Source organism: Rhinoraja longicauda, chromosome 21 (assembly GCF_053455715.1).
Source record: "Rhinoraja longicauda isolate Sanriku21f chromosome 21, sRhiLon1.1, whole genome shotgun sequence".
NCBI classification, from domain to species: domain Eukaryota; kingdom Metazoa; phylum Chordata; class Chondrichthyes; order Rajiformes; family Arhynchobatidae; genus Rhinoraja; species Rhinoraja longicauda.
In genome coordinates, this window is record NC_135973.1 from 17,062,891 (window position 1) to 17,085,410 (window position 22,520).

Here is a 22,520-nt window from a genome sequence, read left to right on the forward strand (position 1 = left end):
ATGGTCTTAACAAATTATTAAACTTAATAAGGCTCAAGGAATGACCTTCAGTATTTGTCAAGATGGTTGATTCAACTGAGGTTCACAGGGATCCAATACATGTACAATTCCTCTGGCTTCCCCAATTCCTTAAGCTGCCCAAACAAAATTTGAGCTTACAACCCTGCAGTATGAAAGTTGATTTCTTTAATTTTAAGTAACCCCTGCATTCCCTCCCCTCCCTCCTTCTGGTCATCCTCCTAGTTCCACTGTTCGTATCCCTCTTGTTAACTCATCTTCGACACCCAACAATGGTCCATTATGGGTTCCACCCTTCCTGAAGTCATCGGTTGCCAGCTCTGATTTGTTCTGGCCTTTTCTTGCCCCGAGTCCCCACCCCCAGCCTCAATCTTTCAGTCTGAAGAAGGGTTCGACCCGAAAAGTCACCTATTCCTTTTCACCAGATATGCTGCCTGACTTGCTGAGCCGCTCCAGCATTTTGTGTCCACCACAATGTTATGAGATTGATAAGGAAACTATATTAAAAACTTCCTTTCTTATCATTCAATGCCTTTTTTAGTGCAATTACGTAATAACAATGTTTACAATGTGCCTACACAGGGGACTAGAAGAAATTGTGTCTCTTCAGAGAAACGATGAATAATTCGCAGAATTCTTCGTGCCCAAAGGCAATGTGTTTGCACTTGGTTTCAGTAATTCTTGGTATTTATCAACCATGATCATATTTTATTGATTTTAGTACTGGGATTCTAAATAGGAATTAGCGAATTTGATCAATTTTGGATGGATTAACTATCCCAAGTAAAACAATTAAACCAACTATTTACCTAGACCCGCAAGCTGCGAGGACAGACTGGGAGCAGCCATATTTCCGACCATGAGGCTGACAACCGCAGGGGACCCTGGACCCAAATCTATTAGATTATCCGTATCTGTAACCTCATTCATGACCTGAAGGAAAAAGAAGGTAATACCTTATTAGTACCTTCTAGCCCTTGAACAATCTGAAAATTTGCAATTACAACTGGTCTTTTTTCTTATTCTAGTCAAAAGAATCATTGACAGAAATACACACACACACACTGCTTTTTGTATCGTATACATTTTTAGCACAAGAGTCTATTCTTTCTCAAAAGCTTGCCTAATAGGAACTTATGCAGTATAGTTAAGAGTTATCCAAGGACCAGTCCTGTAAATTAACTCTGGGGTTACTGGAAATATTGCTTTACAAGAAGTGACACCATGTATGAATAAGCAATCCATGGTTAATGCCGATTCCATCAAATTTGGTTCAGAAAGTGTTTCAGCCATCAAAAACCTTTTGATAGTGTCACTACTTACACTATCATCTGTGCCTGGACTTCCACATCCTGTTCTGCATCGTTCAAATCTGCAGAGAAAACATGGAAAATTACAAAAAGGTTATCTTCAAAGGTTCCAGACCCTTGCTTGAAAATCAAGCAGACATCTTTATATTTGATCAGTTAGTGTCGGAATCTGCTGTGGCATTTCTAATATTGATTATACACTAGTTTTTGGTCCTTACCTCCAACCCATAATCCTCCATCATCTTGTCCTGAATTTTGTTACCAAAATTTCCCAATTAAAAAAAAAAAAGCAAATACACCTACTACTTCTGGCTTCTATCTGCTCCAGGTCATCATTTATGGATTCAAAGTACAACTTAATTTCCCATTTTTCATTCCTTCATTTTGTAGCAGCCAACAACTTAAATTTGGTGGAATCTCAAAAATTCAGGAGCTGATGCATGGCCTCACCCAAAATGATGACTATCCCTCTTCCTCCATAGATGCCGCCTAGCCTCCAGAGTTTGCTTGTCACTCCAAATGCCAGCATCTGCTGTCTTTTGGGTCTCCATCTCTTATTTTATGCTCTGTCAACAAATTTCTGCTGATCTCTTATTTATTTTGCATTAATAATCTGATCATTGATAACATAGTATAAGAAAATAACTGCAGATGCTGGTACAAATCGATTTATTCACAAAATGCTGGAGTAACTCAGCAGGTCAGGCAGCATCTCGGGAGGGAAGGAATGGGTCTCGACCCGAAACATCACCCATTCCTTCCCTCCCGAGATGCTGCCTGACCTGCTGAGTTACTCCAGCATTTTGTGATCACTGAGAGCCCAACCAAAGGCAGTAGCCTTTTCCTATGCTACAAATAATTTAAAACACAAAGTCCCCATTTAACCTTCTCTCCTCTAGAATAAGTAGTCCCATAGTTGTTGATTCTCTTGTAAATATGTCTTAAATCATGGAAATTTAAAAGTTCTTAAGATTTGTTGGCTACAAAACATTGCACATGATTCACAAGCACTATGATGGTGATGTACAAATTTGTAACCTTGTCACAAATAAGCTAATTATTTTATTCAAAAAAACATTTACCTTTCATATCGAAGGAAAACATTATTAAGATCATCATTGACATGCAAAAGTTCCTCTGTGATTTCTTCATTGGTTACGTTGCAAAGAAGTTCAACAACTCTTTGTTGCATTGCTCGGCAGGTACGATTTAGCTCCTTAGTAAAAGAGCAAAGACAAGTTTAATACTTTCTGGCTACTTATCGAACAATAAAACAAATTATTTTTTCAAGTTGTATTTTAATGAATGAATATTATAGATGAGGAGTTAAAAATAGAATGTAAAATTGAAAATAGAATGACGTTTTCTCTCCAAAAATAGATTTGTTTTCTCCTTTCAGTATCACAATAAGCAATTGCATGACAGATAATGCCCAATATCAAATGCTCCTTCAGATTGTCCGTGAATACATATATTTTTAATTCACATGAATTACCCATTGATTTTTCAGTTAACCTGTGAATTCAGCAGTTGAGCTGCAGTGAGTTAGTATACATTTTTGCACGTTGGAATTAAAGGTCAAGATAGCCACAAACATAATATGGTGCGCCCTGTGGAAGACGGGAGAAGGACTTGAAAAATATTAAAATAAATAATACTGGCAAAAATCAAGGGTTGGAATTTGAATAGATGGTTTTTGTTTAAGAATGCGCCAGTGTAAACATTAATCCAATAGATTCAGGTTGTTACACAGTCATAGAGCATGGATACAGGCAATTTAACGCACCTTGTAGTCCAATGGGCACCAGCCATATCGAGTCCATCTTCAAGCACTTGGCCCGTAGCCATCTGTGCCTGGGCAATTCAAGTGCTCATCTAGACACTGCTTAATAGCCCTAAATGACTCTACTTCACCACTCTCTCCAGCAGTGCAATCCAGCTACTTACCACATTCTGGGCGAAAAAGCACCTCCTCGAATTGCCTCTAAACCACTTTCCCCTAACTCTAAATCTATATCTTCGAGCTTTATTTATCCCTCAAGATATTTTTTTTTGTTGCAGTCTACCCTATCTATCCTCATAATTTTATGTACCTCAATCATGTACAAAAACTACTTCTACTTCAGGGAAAACAGACCTAACCTGAAATGTTCCATCCCAGGCAACATCCTGGTAATTATACGAAAGGACACAAAGTCTTGGAGTAACTCAGCAGGTCAGGCAACATTTCTGGAGAACATGGATAGGTGGTGGATTTCCTCTGCACTTTCTTCAGCAGTATCAAATCCTTCCCACAGTGTGGTGACCTGAACTGCACACAATGTTCCAACTGAGGATCAACCAAAATTTTACAAAGTTAGAGCATGACCTCCCTGCTCTTGTATCAAATGCCCTGATTAATGAAGGCCAGAATCCCACATGCCTTCTTAAACACATTATCTAACTGCGTTGCCACCTTCAAGGATCTTTGGACTTGTATGCTAAGGTACCTGTGTTCCTCAATACTCCAAGCACCTTGCCATGCGTGGTGTATCTCGTAGCTTTATTAGTATTTCCAAAATGCATCAACTCATACTTACCTGGATTAAACTCCATCTGCCATTTCTCAGACTATTCTACCAACATATTGATGTAACCTTTTAACCCAAGGCTACCTTCCACGCTGTCAACAACTCCACCAATCTTAGTGTTATCTGCAAATTTATTGATAGGGTCACCTACATCCACATTCAAATTATTCACGTATATTACAAACTGCAATTGCAACTACAAACTCCTATGGAACACCACCAGTTATAGGCATCCTGTCATTAAAAAATACAACCCCATATAATCAGCTTTTGTCAAGCCAATTTTGGATCCAATTAACCTTTTGGATCAGTTTTCCATGTGGAACCTTGTCGAAACCCTTACTGAAGTCCATTTAAACCACATCTGCTGTAGTACCATTGTCAGTCCATAGCTCCTCAAAAACCTCATTCAGATTGGTCAGAAAAGGTTTGCTCTCAACAATGCCATGCTGGTTATTTCTAAAAATTGTCCCAGAAAATGGTCTCAGATGTTTTTCAATAACTTCCACACTACCTTCATCAGGCTCACAGATCTGTAATTGCCAGGCTTTTCCCAGCTCTCCCTCTTGAAAAAGGGACCACATTTGTTTTTTTCTAGTTATCTGGTATCTAGTTTGTGATCATATAAAAATCTCAGCCAATGCCCTACAATCTCATCCTTTCCCTCCCAAAGTGGTCAGATAAATCTCATCGATATGTACACAGAACTATGCCATTGTATTCAAATAACCTCACATCACATAAAATCAGTTATACTGTGAAATGTTGGTTTTAACCCCTGATAAGTAAAAAATCTACAAACAGTTTAGATTAGTGTGTCTGACTAGGATGTTTGGACACTAAAATATTCTGGTGGACACAAAATGCTGGAGCAACTTAGCGGGTCAGGCAGCATCTCTGCAGAGAAGGAATGGGTGACGTTTCGGGCCGAGACCCTTCTTCAGATTGAAGAAGGGTCTCTGCCCGAAACGTCACCCATACCTTCCCTCCAGAGATGCTGCCTGACCCGCTGAGTTACTCCAGCATTTTGTGTCAACCTTCGATTTAGACCAGCATCTGCAGTTCTTTCCTCCACTAAAATATTCTTATGAGTTGTAAGCATTCCAAAACAATGTTGAGAATTTAGCCTGGAAATTAATCAACATGGTTGCACACTTTTTCTTCAAAAAATAATATGCATTGCACCATACGGTGATGTAAATTGCAACTAACAAGTCTTCAGTATTCCTACCTGCAGCAACTCCAAATCGGATTGATTTTCCTCCCCAGAGACTGTTTCTGTCAACATCTCAGACATCACTTTTGTATTTCCACGGACAACCTCCAGCTCACTGCGCAACCTGGTAAGCTGCCATGCAAAAATTCAATTTAAAACTGAACACAGCAAATACTGCAAACACAGAAATAGACTCACTCACAATTTGAAAACACAATGAGAACGTCTAACCCATTCCATCACACCTGTCATATTCATTTTTCCGGCGCAGCATCATATCACAGACAGGATAGGTCCAGCATCACATTTGTTGTTAGCCATAAAACGAGCAAGAACTAGTTCAAAGTATACATTCCATTATATATTCCTTGCAGTGCAATCACCAGAGGGTTAAGACTATATACCCAATTGGTCCCCAAAATACAGCACAAAATATATTGTTAACTCTTTGCACTGGTTTTTGTACCTGCTCAACAGTCACAGTGATTGGTCTAGATGAAAGGCTTTGAGGGACTGAATAACCAGTCAGTGTGTTTGGTGCTGATGGAAAGCTCATTGTGGAAGTGTTTTTTTGCAGGGATTGAGGTATTGGTTTGTTCGTTGCAGGATCAACGTCAGGAACACACTGTAACAAAAAAACGATGTTTAGTATAATATTTACAAATACTGTGAGATCAACAACTTCCATTTCTGAATGAACATTTAATAAAGTCTAGCAGGTGCTTAGTAATAAAAGTACCAAAAGAGAAAAGTTGAAAAAACAACCTCATCAATTATCTGCTGCAAGGACAAGATTGATTAGACTGACCTCTGCGCAACTTGTCGAACCAAAGAACTGTCATCACACTGTCGATGCTTGCCAAGTTGTTTGATAATACCACGCTAAATGAGATAGCTTCAGAACAGATCGGAGGCATACGGTCTTAGAATTATGTAGCTTGGAAACAGACCATTCAGCCCAACCCATCTACGCTGACAAATGAGCACCCATCCATATTAATCTCACCTTCCAGTACTTGGCCTTTTGCCTTCTATGCCTAGGTGTTTTAAGTGGTCATTTAGACACTTTTTTAAATGCCCTCCTACTACTCTCGCAGGCAGTGCATTCCAGGTCACGCTCAGATCTCTTCTGAATCTCTTACTCCCTTATCCACCACTTCTCAGCCTATTTGACCAACAGATCAACATCACCATGTAGCATAAAACTACCCTCCACACTGTCAACAACTCTAGCAATCTTCTAGTCTTCTGTGAACTTATTGAACATGCCTCCGACATCCATATGCAAATCAGTTGCGTATATTTCAAACGGCCACAGTCTATGGAACACTAACAGTCAAAAACCACCTTCCACCATTAACCTTTGAATCTGATTGCCAATCTAATTTTGCATCCAACTTGCCAACCTGCCCTGGATCTCTTGGGCCCTAACAGTTTGGACTCATCTCTCATGTTACACCTTTCAGGCCTTACTGAAATCCCACTTACTGCTCTACCCGTCTCAATATACTTTGTCACCTCCTCAAACAATATAGCAGATTGGTCAATCAAGATCTGCTCTTGACAAAGTCATGCTGGCTGTCTCTGATCAGACCCCACATTTCCAATTCGAAATTTGACTTCTAGGAAGTTCTGTGGGATACTTACAGCAGAACTGTAATCTCAGGTGCTCAGGTCATAATGATGTGGATGTGGATCAAAAGGGAAAGTATTCAACTCAGCAAATATGAAAATATGGTGTAGCATACCTTAGTTTAGACATTCTTAGAAACAAAACTTGAAATTTAGCAACTAATTTCTTCCTATGTCAAAAGAAGTGACCAACAACTCCAGCCCTAATCAAATGTATCAATGACCACATTATGGAAATGACAGCCTTTGAGGGACTTTGCACACATTTCCAATACTTTACACTTATTACTTTGTAAATATCAAAGTCGTAAATGTTGCTGTAGAATAAAAACTGATTTCTATTTTCTAAAAAAATATTATGTAATTTAAACCAGAAAAGCTATCAACTTAAACGTAGTGACATGCGTGGAGTTTGTACACTAAGCTAAATCCCTCTCCCTTAAAAAATAGACAGCCAGCTATATTTATCTCCTCACCGAAATAATAATACAGGTATACTCTGCAATTTTATAATAATTTGTGACCAGATAATTAGGTAACTTTATTATAATTTTCAGCAAGTCACACAGCATCTGTGGAAAGAGAAACACTATGAAGTAGTGATTTACATGCACTTCTTCAAATTTAGAGTGCTACATTTGCTGCTCAAGATATGGTCTTCTCTACATTAAATGTAGATTGGGGGTGAATGTTTGGAGAGAAATCTCCGTTGTGATTGCCTGAGATTCCAAATGTCTGTCAATGTCAATCTCACTTTCATTTCAATTTCCTTCCTGTTCTTACAAAGTTTAAAACAAGCTTGAGGAACAACACATCTTCTGACTGGGTATATTGCAGTCATATATATATATATATATATTGCAGTATATAACACCATTTGCAATTCTCCCATTTACAACCTCTGGGCTGACCAATATCTTTACCTCTCTCTTTCTTACTATCACCTAATCACCCCTGACTTTCATACTGTCAAAGACCTTCATTTTCACGGCATCATAAAACTTGCTCAATTTAAATATTACCCTTATCTACAAAATGTTGTTGACCTAAAATGTCAATTATCTTTTTCTTTTCTCAACGGATGCTATGTGATCTGCTAAGAATTTCCAGCTGCAAGCCGAACTTCAACAAATTAAATAATAATTTCAGAAGTGAGAGATACATGCACATCAATATTTGGAAGCATTTAACTAACACACTAACACCTTAATACTTACTCTCCCAGGTGTGTGTATTGGAGACAGTGCATCCAAGTCTGCCATAGGGAATTCCATCCCTTTTCTCTTCAATTCTTCATAAATATGAACAACACCAGTCAGATCTGGACTGCTTCTGAAAGCATCTGCCCAAGCCTGGGAATGAAAACAATATAACAGATTTTTGCTGACATATGTGGAAAGTTTAAAAAAATGTTGCTGTTCATTATCTTATAATGACTTGTCACAGTCCTCTGCTACTTTTAAGTTGCCTGGGAATTCCAGAGAGCAGAACAGGGCAGCCCCTGTATTAAATGCAGCCCAGTCTGCCTTTGTTAACATGAATAGTCACGGTCTTGCATTTAACATATTATATGTTTATGGCTCATTGCTCAGAAATGTAAAGCTTACTGAGCTGCTGGGTGTGGGTTTTCCACTCTGACCAACATCAAATTTACGTGTGGCTAGTTTTAAACAGCGCAGCACACTTTCACTCCATAATTTACCAGTCTGACACCTAGATAAAGAATGAAGGGAATTTTGGTCAGACTGTGCATGCATTTGGGGGATGGGGTAAGAAAATAATCACCTCAATGCAAGATCTTCAGAAGATGGCATAACTATACTATCAGTATATAGCATATTTACTGACGAAGTCACTAATCCTGTATCTAGCTCATGAAATGCCACTATGGGTTTTGGCAATTTTCATCACACTCATTGAAGAGACGAATTAATAAGATCACTGATGGACCATGTTTAAAACATGCCATGTTTGCGGTTGTATTTACAAATTGCAAAAAATATGGGTTCTGAAATGCAATTGGTTTGAAACCATTTATCCGGTTTCACCTCTACAGACCTAGAGGGATAGCAAAGTTAAGGCCTAATGTTCCTTTGAAACTAATTCTCTCAGTGATGGCTGTTGGCTCTCTAGTTGTTATTTTAAGTTGACTGTGAGAGCAAATTAACAAATGTATCTTCATGCTCTTTATGTTTGTTGTGATTTGCACATGCTTTATACTGGGCTGCCCAACAATACGGACGAAGAAAACTTTTTTTTACTGTTGGGACGAAAGAGGTGCCCACGCATTACCAAACGAGGAGATAGAGGTTATTGAACATGCAGTGATGTCAAGTTAACAGAATGCATATTTGACATATTTAGGTAAACTTTCCTAATCCATATGAAACCCACAAGAACACTAACCATCACATAACCATTAGTTGAAGGCCGTCATCCCCCCACCACTCTACCCCCACAACCCACCTGAACCTGGGCTGTTGCTAGTAATCCTGCTTCACCTTTCAAAAGTAAAAAGTCTATTCTTTGCAATGGTAGGAGATTGCAGAGAGAAAACATGAATTACCTAAAACTCCTTGGGCTGTTGGCTAAATATGACCCCTTGCTTTGTATGTCCCTGCTTTAGAACAAATGTAACATTTTGGGATAAAGAAAGTCAAGTTAACTTTTTCACAGCAGCGAAAGTGAAAAAAAACACACACACCTGTATCAGTCCAAGCACTTTATCCTGTACGATAGCTGGTGGATTATTCTTGGGCAAGACAATTTTGACCAAAATGCCATCAATGAAGTCCCGGTTAGCTACAAGAACATGGAAACGATGACCACAGTTCTTAACACAGGTCTCCAAAATCTAATTATGAAAGTGAGAAAAATGCATATTTTCGATTAATTTAATTCTCCTATTGAAACAAGAAATGTGAGAAAACAAGTGTGATTTAAATTGCAAAGTGGGGATGGCAGGAACAAAAGAAATGTCCATGATAACATGCAAAATGAGATTATCAAGGTAGCACAAATGTTGCTGACGCCATTTTAGAGAGGCTGGTGAAAGGTTGTTGATCATAACTGATATTTCTGGAGCAGCATAAATGTGCGAGATGAATTAGGGCATCTAGAGTTTTTAAAAAAAATACTGGAAGAGTGAGACACATTTCACTGGCACAAGAACAATCCTGCTATTCCCACTACACCCTCCATACAGAAAATGCAAAGGCTCTCTTCAGATATATATAAGAAAATAACTGCAGATGCTGGTACAAATCGATTTATTCACAAAATGCTGGAGTAACTCAGCAGGTCAGGCAGCATCTCGGGAGAGAAGGAATGGGTGACGTTTCGGGTCGAGACTCTTCAGATATGTTGTGCACTGTTACTGAAAGCACCTCAACTGCCATCATAACGGTGCATTCCAAATCCTACTTATTCCCTGAATAAATACATCTTTCTTTAGGCTCTTTTGCCAACATTCTCATTCTACATTGGAAGAGAATGGGTCAGCATGGCTTTGTACAAAGCAGGTTGTGTCTTACTAACTTGATCGTGTTTTTATGAGAAGGTGACGAAAGTGATTGGGTGGGGCAGTGGATGTTGTCTATGTGGAATCTAACACGGCATTTGATAAAAATCCCCCATGGTAGGTGATCCAGAAGATTATGTTGCTGATAGAAGAATGAGGGTTGTGGTGGAAGAACAATATTCAGGCTGGAAGTCTGCGACCAGTGGATTTCCGCAAGGATCTGTGCTGGGACTACTGCCTTTCGTGAGTTAAATGAGCTGGGCGTAGACAGGTTCATTGGTAAGTTTGCAGATGATAACAAGATTGCTGGGGTCGCGGTCTGTGAGGAAGGCTGTCAAAGTGTACAGTGGGATATAGATCGGCTAGAAATCGGCAGATCAATGGTTTAATCCAAGCCGGCGTGAGGTGTTGCAGTGAGTGATCTAATGCAAGGGGGAAATATACAACAAACGGCATGACCCTTAACAGCATTGATGTACAGAGATAATTTAGGGTCTATGTTCATATATCCCTGAAAGTGGTAACACAAATAGATAGAGTGGTAAAGAAGGCATATGGTATGCTTGCTTTCATAGGTCAGGGCATTGAGTACAAGAGTCAGGATGTCATGATGTAGCTTTAAGATTTTGGTTACTGTGCGCAGTTCTGCTTGCCCCATTTGTTGACAATTGTATGTCAGGTTGGAGGCCAGTGTCTAGTGGAGTGCCCCAAGGATCTGTGTTGGGTCCACTGTTGTTTGTCATTTACATTAATGATCTGGATGATGGTGTGGCAAATTGGATTAGTAAATATGCAGATGATACTAAGATAGGTGGAGTAGTTGATAGTGAGGTAGATTTTCAAAGTCTACAGAGAGACTTGGGCCTTTTGGAAGGGTGGGCTGAAAGATGGCAGATGGAGTTTAATACTGATAAGTGTGAGGTGCTGCATTTTGGTAGGACAAATCAAAATAGGACGTACAGGGTAAATGGTAGGGAATTGAGGAATGCAGTGGAACAGAGGGATCTGGGAATAACTGTGCATTGTTCCCTGAAGGTGGAATCTCATGTGGATAGGGTGGTGAAGAAGGCGTTTGGTATGCTTGCCTTTATAAATCAGAGCATCGAGTATAGAAGTTGGGATGTAATGTTGAAATTGTACAGGGCATTGGTGAGGCCGAATCTGGAGTATGGTGTGCAGTTCTGGTCGCCAAATTATAGGAAGGATGTCGACAAAATGGAGAGGGTACAGAGGAGATTTACTAGAATGTTGCCTGGGTTTCAGCACTTAGGCTACAGAGAGAGGTTGAACAGGTTGGGTCTTTATTCTTTGGAGCGTAGAAGGTTGAGGGGGGACTTGATAGAGGTTTTTTAAATTTTGAGAGGGACGGACAGAGTTGACGTGGGTAGGCTTTTCCCTTTTAGAGTGGGGAAGATTCCAACAAGGGGACATAGCTTCAGAATTGAGGGACAAAGGTTTAGGGGTAACATGAGGGGGAACTTCTTTACTCAGAGGGTTGTGGCTGTATGGAATGGGCTTCCGGTGGAAGTGGTGGAGGCTGGCTCGATTTTATTATTTAAGAGTAAATTGGATAGGTATATGGATAGGAGGGGATTGGAGGGTTATGGTCTGAGTGCAGGTAGATGAGACTAGGTCAGGGAGAATGGTCGGCGTGGACTGGTAGGGCCGGACAGGCCTGTTTCCATGCTGTAGTTGTTATATGTTATTGCAGGAAGGATGTGGAAGCTTTGGAAAGGGCACAGAGGATAGAGAAAAATGGATGGAAAAAAAGAGAACAGAAGCCAGTTGGGAGGGGGGTGGGGATGGAGATAGATGAAAAGAGGCTGAAAGGTGATGCGAAGACAAATGGGGCTGCAGATACTGGAATCTGATAAGCAAGGAAAGTGATTAATGGGATCAGATGAGGGAGGGACAATAGACAAATGGATAGACGCAAAATGCTGGAATAACTCAGCAGGTCAAGCAGCACCTCTGGAGAGAATAGGTCATGTTTCGGGTCGAGACACCTTCTTCAGTCTGCATTGGCGAAGGTCATGGATAGACAGATCAGTGTGGGAATGGGGAGTCGAAATAGCATGAATCCAGTAGCTCCATTGCTGACAGAGTGCATGTGCTTCACAAAACAATCACCTATTCCACATTTGATCTTATCAATATAAAGGAGGCTACATCGAGAGCATTGATTGCATACACAAGGTTGAAGGGATGGTAAGGAAGGAAGTGTAGGGACAAGTGTTACACCTTCCTTGGTTGCAGGGAATGTGCCAGAGGGCAGGAGGTGTGGGTGGGGAGGAACGAGCAAACAAGAAAGTCACAGAGAGAATGGCCCTTCCGGCAAGGAGAAAATGGGTGGGGTTGATGTGACTGGTGATAGGATCCTATTGCAGATGGCAGAAATGCCAAATCATGTACTGATCTAGAAAATGATAGGATAGAAGATGGGATCTAAGGGAATTCGTATCTCTGTTCTCTAGGGAGCGAGGAGTGAAAGCAGAGAGGGGCAAAAGCAAAAAGTCTAGGAAATTGACAATATACGAGTGAGACCACCTTTAATATAAATAGGAGGTTATGTTTTCTGAATGAGTACATTTCAGATGTCCCAGAATGGAAAACTTCATCTTGAGAACAGAGGCGGTAGGGACAAAAAAAACTGAGGGACCAGGTTAGCGAAGGTGTAGAGGAGGTAGCTGTCAGAGTTAGTGGATGTATAGCGAATGCCAGGAGTCATAGTTTATCTACTGAGGTGAAAACAAAGAGATCCACAAAAGAAGGGGAGGTGTCAGGAATGGTCAAAGTGAACTTGAGATCAGGGTGGAAGTTAGAAGTGAAGGGCAATAAAATTGGCGAGCTCTACAGGTAAACATACAGAAAGCAGCATAAATACAATCGCCAATATAGCACAGAAAGAGCTGAAGAATGGTGCATAATAGATTTGGAACAAGTTCTGTTCAGCCTAGCCAACAAAAAGGCAGGCATAGCTCCAGCAAAGTTAAAATTATAAGAGGCATAGATAGGGTAGTCAATTGTTTTTCCCAGAGTGAGAGAGGTTTAAGGTGAGAAGGGGAAAATTTAAAGGAAAATTGCAAGGGAAGTTTTTTTTAAATACACAAAGTGGTAGATGCCAGAAACCACACTGCCAGGGGAGGTGCTGGAAGCAAATATGACAGCAGTATTAAAGTGGCATTTAGACAGATACATGAACATGCAAGAAATAGAAGGATACCAAAAGGTGCAGGTAGATGGGATCAGTTGGATTGGTATTATTGGCAGTCGACATGGTGCACTAAGGGGTGTGTTTTGTGCTGTACAGTCCAATGTTTTATGTTCTATGGGTCATTGTGTGCAGCAGTTGAATCTGATTGAATAATTCATGGTTGGCCATTTTCTGAGCCATACACATTAAGCCTGAGCTGGCTGTCTTTGTATGTTGCGTGTGATACGAGATAACCCTCAACTAGCTGACTTCTGTGAAGTTGTTTCACTATAACATAATGCACAAATCACAGGAACCAGTACCATAGCCCCCAAATAGATCAGCTGCCCAGCTGGCAATATTGCAACACCTGCCAACAGTTGCAGAGGTGTTTAAACCAAAAGCATGTTCAAAACTGGGTGGGGGATTTCCTGTGCTCCTTTTACACCCACAACTCTGCCTCTTGGGTTCTTTTTTAATTTACCAGGACCACTTGCATTGCCTTTTTCCTGGGACTGCAGAGCTATATACAAGGGACTACTTATCTAATTTCACTTGGTTGCAACAGAATTTCTTAATGTCTAAATTCAATACCAAAGATTTTGATTTATGTACATTAATTTAATAGGGTGCTTAATCACACTGGAATATTCCAAAGAACCACTTGAATGTATACCAGCAGCTATAACTAAACTCCACATTAAGAATTATTTTTTTGTATTATGAGAACATAATTAATAATAATTTGCATTTATGAAGCAGCCCAAGAAGTCCAAATGATAGTGCAATGTTTCTATCTGCTATGCAAGTGAATTTCAATGGTTTTGTGCATCCATCAAAGGTCAATTTATTGTCACATGTACCATTAAGTTACAGTGAAACATAAAGGCAGTAAGTGTTCTTTGAAGCATGCAAAATTCTATTCAACATGTGTATGCATTAGCAGATGAACCTTGTGTGGATGACTTTAGACCTTCTGTAATGTTCTTCTTGAACCTTCGTCGAAAATGTATCTCAATTGCCTGATTAAGAAACATTGTGAGTCATTCTCAGCTGTGAACCAGCTTGTCACAGCAACCACACTATTCAAAGAGATACTCAACCACTTTTCACACAAGAATTTGAGAAGTTGTCAAACAGGACAGCCCAAGTTGCAAACGTCAGCTTTGGCACAATGCACATTTCTTCAGGTATTGTTTTCTGCAAAACGTTCTGTGGGATGTGCTGTACAAATGGAGGGGACAGATATTGGCAGATTCCAAGTTAGAAGTGAAGAGGAGTTAGTGGCTATACACCCTGTCCTTCATGACTAAAGTGGAGATCACAGTCCTATATTCAGATTCCAAGGAGCAAAGCATTCAGAGGCAAATATTCTCCTTCAGGTGTAGTGCCAGCCATGAACCCTTGCCTGCACCACAACAAGAGCTCGGCCTTTATTTGATGTCCTCCATCAGGAGGCAATGGTCGAGAAGAACAGCAAATGGTGATGAAGCAAGGGCAGTTTAGAATGCATGCAACCTTCATGAACTTTGTTCTTTCAAGGATCTCGCTTTGCACCAATGCAGGGTAAAAAGGGGGCAATGGCAGCCCATTTTGACAAATTCGATTCTGAGAGTGACCAAGCTCTTTATAAAAAGACAAAGTGCAAGAGTAAGTCAGCAGGTCAGGCAGCATCTCTGGAGAACATGGATAGGTGATGTTTCCCGTCTGTATCCCACTGTGTCTTCAGTTAATGGCAAGACCCTTAACAACATTGATTTTCAGAGAGATCTTGGAATCCTGGTTCAAAACTCACTAAAAGTGGCAGCACAAGTAGATAGAGTGATAAAGAAGGCATATGATTTGCTTACCTTCATTGTTAGGGGCATCGAATATAAAAGTCAGGAAGTCACGATGTATTTTGATAGAACTTTGGTTAGGCTATATTTGGAGTATCACATGCAGTTCTGGTTAACCCTTTACAGGAAAGATATGCAGGCTTTGGAGAAGGTGCAAGGAAGTTTACCAGAATGCCGCCTGGATTGGAGGGTTTCTGCTCTGGGAGAGGTTGGATAGACGGAAAAAACCAGTGGTGGAGGCCTGGTACACATTGCCACTGGTGGTGGATGAGATGGATACAATAGTTGCGTTTAATAGGATTTTTGGATAGGCACATGGGAGTGCAAGGAATAGAAGGATATGGATCACGTAGAGGCAGTTGAGTTCAATTCAACTTGGCATCATATTTGGCACAAACATTACAGGCCAAAGAGCCCGTTCCTGTGCTGTACTATTCTATGGTAGGCACAAAATGCTTGAGTAACTCAGCGGGTCAGGCAGCATCTCGGGAGAGAAAGAATGGGTGACGTTTCGGGTCGAAACCCTTCTTCAGACTGATGTCAGGGGAGGGGGCGGGACAAAGATTGAATTTAGTCGGAGACAGGAAGACTAGTGGGAGAACTGGGAAAGGACTAAGAGGGAAAGCAGGGACTATCTGAAGTTAGAAAAGTCAATGTTCATACTGCTGGGGTGTAAACTACCCAAGCGAAATACGAGGTGCTGTTCCTCCAATTTGCGCTGGGCCTCACTCTTACAATGGAGGAGGCCCAGGACAGAAAGGTCAGGTTGGGAATGGGAGGGGGAGTTGAAGTGCTGAACCACCGGGAGATCAAGTAGGTTATGACGGACTGAGCAGAGGTGTTCAGTGAAACGATCGCCGAGCCTGCGCTTGATCTCGCCGATGTAGAGAAGTTGACACCTGGAACTGCGGATACAGTAGATGAGGTTGAAGGAGGTGCAGGTGAACCTCTGCCTCCTCTGGAAAGGCTGTTTGGGACCTTGGATGGAGTCGAGGGGGGAGGTAAAGGGACAGGTGTTGCATCTCCTGTGTTTGCAAGGGAAAGTACCTGGGGAGGGGGTGGTTTGGGTGGGAAGGGACGAGTTGACCAGTGAGTTTCGGAGGGAACGGTTTCTGCAGAAAGCAGAAAGGGGTGGAGATGGGAAGATGTGGCCAGTAGTGGAATCCCGTTGGAGGTGGTGAAAATGTTAGAGGATTATATGTTGTATATGTTTCCTGTACTTTTGTATGCTCTATGTTACAATATAAACATAAGTTGGTATTTGTTAGCAGTTTATCATGGAACAAAACATCCAAAGGGATCATGAACACAAATTCAGTAATACATTATTTAAAATGGAATCAGTAAGAGAAAGTTGCTTGATTATGAGGAATTGGCTATCTCTTTAAAATGAGGCACTACACAAGGAGATAAATGGCTTCCTTTTGTCCTTTCCACCCCCCTCGATGATCCGCACCATAATTAATCACCACATTTACCCATTCTGCAGTGACTGCACCTAAAATATAATTTGTGCCAAATGCTTGAAGATCTCTCACAGACATACCTGCAATTAGTTTCTTTCCTACTCACCGTTAAAGCAAACATCACTTCCCTATAATTTTTATTTCCACTCAGCCTTTTCTTCAGAGCCTTTATTGCATCTTTTGGCCTACAGAGGAGAATAATTTTCTTTGAGTCTTTTCTTCTATGAAGGATGCATTTTAAAAGTTAAACAGTTGCCAAAAATTAATTTCATGGCCAGTCAACCTTGAATTAAGAATTAAACATATTGGTGACTTTAGGAGGCAGATAATGACTTTTACAAGAATTACTAATTTAGGATAAAAACAATATTTGCACATATTGAAATATTTAAAAAAGCATTTGTCATTAAAGCCATTAAACCATGCATCATTTTGCTGATTCAAAGGGCTTCTAACGAATCCATCCAGAATGTGTTTATGTTGAATGAGTCCATCTTAAAACCAGTCAATTGATTTTTTACAATAATCTAACTCATCAAAAAAAATTCAAAGGGCAAAGAATTACCATCTTCATTTTTTTTTCCTACATTAACAATTTCACTTATTTATTCCTGGTTCTGTTAAAAATATATATTTCCTCTCCACAAATTCTGGCCGACCTGCTGAGTATTTGATTCATCCTTAGTCACATGTGGTAGCAGAAGATGGGTGGGTGGGTGGGTAATGTACCGTTATTTAAGATGGGACCAAAGGGAACTGCACGCTAGTGAGTCTGACATACGTTAGTGGAGAGGATTTCGAGGGATAGGTGCTGTCTTGGAGGGCCAGAGACACAGGTTTGTACGGAGTTTGTAAGTGCTGTCTTGGAGGGCCAGAGACACAGGTTTGTACGGAGTTTGTAAGTGCTCCCATGAGTTTTATCTGTGTGCTCCAGTTTCCTCTAACATTCCAAGGATGTGCAGGTATGCAAGTTAACTGGCTTCTGTAAAATTGGCCCTAATGTGTAGGATAAAGCAAGTGTACCGGTGAGTGTTGGTGGGAGCGGACTCGGTGGGCCAAAGGGCCTGTTTCCATGTTGTTCCTCTAAAATCTAACGATGCAAAAATAAGAGGTATCATTGAATGTGAAAGTGGATGTAAAAATTACAGCAGGATCTTCATCAGCTAGATAAATAAGCCAAAGAATGATAAATAGCAATCAATTCAGGTGTGAGGTGTTACATTTTGGGTAGTCAAACAAGGGCTGGCCCTTCACATGGAATGGTAGGGCCCTGGAGAGTGTTGTACAACAGAAGAACCCAAGGGTATAAGACAAGGTTTGGCATGTTGGTCTTCATTTGTTAAGGTATTGAGTGCACGAGATGGGATATTGTGTTGCGGTTGTACCAGAAGTTACTGAGGTGTCACCTGGAGTATTGTGCACAATTTTGGTTACCCCGCTGTAGGAAAGACATAGTTATATTAAGAAGAAGCATGTTGCCAGGATCCGAGGGCCAGGGTTATAAGGAAAGGTTGAGCAGGCTCTTTATTCTTTGATTGCAAGTACTGACCTTGTTAGTGTATAAAATCATAAAAGGGCATAGGTAAGATGAACGAACGGAGTCTTTTTCCTCCGGGAAGGGTAATCAAAATCTAGAAGATAGAGATTTAAGATGATAGGGAAAGATTTAAAAGGGACTCTAGGCATAACTTCTTTACACAGAGAGTGGTGTGTATGTAGAACAAGCTTCTAGAGGAATTGGTTGAGGCAGCTACAATAACATTTCAAAAGACATTTGGACAGAATAGGAAAGGTTTAGAGGGATGCAGTACTAATGCTGGCAAATTGAATTTAATAAATTTTATTAGCCAAATATGTATACATACAAGGAATTTGCCTTGGTGCTTTACTCGCAAGTAACAACACGATATGGCTGCACCTAACGGCTGCGGCTCGCTGGCAGTCTGTTTGTCTTTTTTCCTTTTTTTTTTTGTGTGTCGGTGTTGGGATGGTTTTTGTTTCTGTTTTTGGCTGTGTATGTGTGGGGGGGGGGGTGGGGCGGGGCGGGGGGTGGTGGGGTGGGGGAAACATTTATTTTATTAGGTCTCATCCCCGGGGCGCAGCTCGGCCGCTGGGCCTTCCATCGCGCGGCGCAGCCGCTGGACTTAACATCGCCGGCGCGGCTCGGCCGCGGGACCTAACAGTGCCCGGCGCGGCTCGGCCGCGGGGCCTTCCATCGCCCGGTACAGCCGCGGGACGTTTCAGCGCTGCTCGGCCGCTGGACTTAACATCGCCGGCGCGGCTCGGCCGCGGGACTTGGCCAGTTCTGCTGTCGGTCAAAAAAAAGCCAAGTGAACAAAGCGATGGCAAACAGAAAGTGGCCTCAGCTGGTGAGAGGGGAGGGAACTCCACGGTGGCCTTGCACGTCCTGTCGGTGGCAGCGGCATGAAACTAACGCGCTGTCCCCATGGGGCTACAATGTGAGCTGCAGTCGCTTCCAACTGGACCTTGCGGTAGGTGAAGAAGGACTCGCTGGTGCACCTTGCAAGCTGGGGTTAGCATCGAAAGCTGGGGCGGCGGTGCAAGTCAGGGATGGGTCAGTAGGTCCGTCTGCTATTAAAAAACTCCATTATAAAGGGAGCTGGTAAACTGAGGGTTTACTGAACTCTGACAGTAACTCAAACTAACTTGTTTTGCTTCTTCTCAATCTAACAAAGGATCATTGGCCTGAAACATTAACTGTTTCCCGTCCACTGGCCTTCCATCGCCCGGCGCGGCTCGGCCGCGGAACGGTTCAGCGCCCGGCGCGGCCGCGGGTCCTTCCATCGCACGGCGAGGCTCGGCCGCTGGACTTAACATCACCAGCGCGGCTTGGCCGCGGGACTTGGCAGCCCCCGGTGCGGCTCGGCCGCGGGGCCTTCCATCGCCCGGCGCGGCTCGGCCGCTGGACTTAACATCGCCGGCGCGGGACTTGCCAGCGCTTTGTGCGGCTCGGCCGCGGGGCCTTCCATCGCCCGGCGCGGCTCGGCTGCTGGACTTAACATCGCCGGCGAGGCTCGACCGCGGGACTTGGCAGCGCCCGGTGCGGCTCGGCCGCGGGGCCTTCCATCCCCTTGCGGGGGCTGTCCATGTCGGTCGCCTCGGTAGGGGTCGAGCTGTCTGTCCGTGGGCGTGGGGGGAAGAGAGTGGAAGTTTTGTTGCTTTCCATCACAGTGAGGGGGTGTTTGGAGTCACTGTGATGGATGTTTGTGTTGGGGTCATGTGTCCTGTGTTCTTTTCTTTTTTGTTGTGTTCTGTGACTGCTGTAATTTCGAATGACAATAAAGTTCTGTATTGATATACAGTAACAATTAAAAATAAAACATTATAATTTAAACATGTGAAGAATGAAATAAAACACTAGAGCCAAAGGAGGCTACAGACTTTTGGCTGTTGTGTAGAGCTCGTGGAAAAAAGCTGGTTTTATTTCTGGCTGTGACGGCTTTGACAGTTCGGAGTCGCTTTCCAAAGTGAGAGGGGTCTGAGATGATCTTACCCGCTTGCTTCCTGGCCCTTGCAGTGTAGAGTTTATCGATGGGGGGGGGGAAGGTTGCAGCCAACAACCTTCTCGGCTGATCGAACAATGCGCTGCAGCCTCCGGATGTCATGCTTGGTGGCTGAGCCAAACCAGACCATTTTGGAGAAGGCGAGGACAGACTCTATGATGGCAGTATAAAACTGAACCATCATTGCCTGTGGCAGGTTGTGTTTTCTCAGCTGCCACAGGAAGTACATCCTCTATTGGGACTTTTTGACTGTGGAGTTGATGGTGGCCTCCATTTAAGGTTCCTGGAGATGATGGTTCCAAGAAACTTAAATGACTCCATGGATGTGACTGTGGTGTTGTTGATGGTGAGTGGGGGGAGGGGAGGGGGAGCTTTCCTAAAGTCTACAATCAATTCCATTGTCTTAAGAGCATTGAGCTCCAGGTTGTTACGATGGCACCAGGATGCCAGACTTCCTGTCTGTAGGCAGATTCCTCCCCATCCTGAATCAGCCCAATCAGGGTTGTGTCATCCACAAACTTGTGAAGCTTGACAGAGTCTGTGGAGATGCAGTCATTGGTGTAGAGAGAATAAAGGAGAGGGGAGAGTGCACAGCCTTGCAGTGCTCCTAGGCTGTGGGTCAGCGAGATGTGTTTTCGCAACCTTACATGCTGCTGCCTGTCTGTCGGGAAGTTGGTGATCCACTGACAGAGGGGTTCAGGCACAGTCAACTGGGAGAGGTTAGTGTAGTAGCTCTGGCACAATGGTGTTGAATGCAGAGCTAAAATCCACAATCAAAATCCTTACATAGGTCCCCTGGCGGTCGAGGTGCTGGAGGATGAAGTGCAGGCCTAGGTTGACTGCGTCATCCACTGATCTATTTGTCCAGTATGCAAACTGCAGGGGGTCCAACAGGGCGTTTGTGATATTTTTCTGTTGGGCCAGCACAAGTCTTTTGAGGGTCTTCATGACTTGTGCGACTAGCTTAGATGGGCATCTTGGTCAGCATTTACCATGGATGAGTTGGGCTGAAAGGCCCGTTTCCATTTTTCCATCACTCTATTTCCAGAATTATCTGCCTTTGTGCAGGTTTACCAATTTTTTTCTGTTGTGATGCTAAATATTGGTGGAATTGGCAAGAGCCAACTGTTGTTCGTGTTCTCTTCATACATCATAGTGTTTCCATCTGCCTAACGGGTTAATGGATTCCTAAGTCCCTCATGGTGGGCTGATCCAAAAGATTAAAATGCACAGTGACTTGATCGTATGGATTCAGAACTGGATTATTCATAGAAGACAGAGTTGTGATGGAAGGAAGATATTCTGGCTGGAGGTTGAATCTGTATGACTTGGACGCAAATGTGGATGTGTTGGTGAGTACGTTTGCTGACAAGACCAAAAATGGAGTTGCAGACAGTGAGGAAGGTTGTCAGAAAACACAGTGGGATATAGATCAGCAGCAAAAATGGGTGGAGAAATGGCAGAGGGAGTTAATCTGAGCATGTGTGAGGTGTTGCACTTTAGATGCTTGAATGCAAGGGGAAAGCATGCACTTAATGGCAAGACCCTTAACAGCATTGATGTGCAACGGGATCTTAAGAGTCCAACTTCATAGTTCATTGAAGGTGGCAGCACAAATAGATAGGGTGGTAGAGAATGCATATGGTAAGCTTGCCTTTATTTCTAGGGTATTGAGTATAAGAGTCAGGAAATCATGATGCATCTCTATAAAACTTTGATTAGATCACATTTGGAGAATTGCATATAGTTGCAATCATGCAAGGGTGTGGACGCTCTGGAGAGGGTGCAGAGGAGGTTTACCAAAATGCTGCTTGGAATAGGGTGTCAGCTACAAAGAGAGATTGGCTAGACTTGCATTGTTTTCTCTGGAACATCAGAGTTTGTGGAAAGTCTTCCATCAAGTTCTAACAAGTTCTATACTTCTATCAAGTATATAAATTATGCAAGGCATTGATATGGTAGACCATCAGAAGCTTTTTCGCCAGGGTGGTAATGTCCAACACTAGAGGGCGGAGTTATTAGGTGAGAGGGGGAAAGTTTAATGGGGATGTGTGGGGCAAGTTTTTTAAAATTTTTGTTTACACTGTGGTGGGTGCCTGGAATGCATTGCCAAGGGTGGTGATGAAGGCAGATATGATAGTGATTATTATTTTTAAGATCAGCACATAAAAGTGCAGGGAATAGAGGGAAATGGATCATTTTCAGGTATTGATTAGTAGGACTAGATGTTACA

General features: G+C 42.3%; 1 protein-coding gene across 5 annotated transcripts in view; it reads right to left on the reverse strand.

The window, feature by feature from the left end:
• Window positions 1-22,520, reverse strand: part of tom1l2b (target of myb1 like 2 membrane trafficking protein b) — a 57,228-nt gene that overhangs the window by 22,395 nt on the left and 12,313 nt on the right. For all 5 annotated transcript variants that reach the window (XM_078417859.1, XM_078417856.1, XM_078417855.1 and 2 more), the window contains exons 3-10: window positions 16,870-16,948; window positions 9,451-9,600; window positions 7,964-8,098; window positions 5,581-5,739; window positions 5,130-5,246; window positions 2,411-2,544; window positions 1,342-1,390; window positions 828-951 (exon numbers count right to left, since the gene is read on the reverse strand). In XM_078417859.1, coding sequence (XP_078273985.1) covers window positions 828-951; window positions 1,342-1,390; window positions 2,411-2,544; window positions 5,130-5,246; window positions 5,581-5,739; window positions 7,964-8,098; window positions 9,451-9,600; window positions 16,870-16,948 — 947 coding nt within the window. The remainder of the gene's footprint in view (window positions 1-827; window positions 952-1,341; window positions 1,391-2,410; window positions 2,545-5,129; window positions 5,247-5,580; window positions 5,740-7,963; window positions 8,099-9,450; window positions 9,601-16,869; window positions 16,949-22,520) is intronic.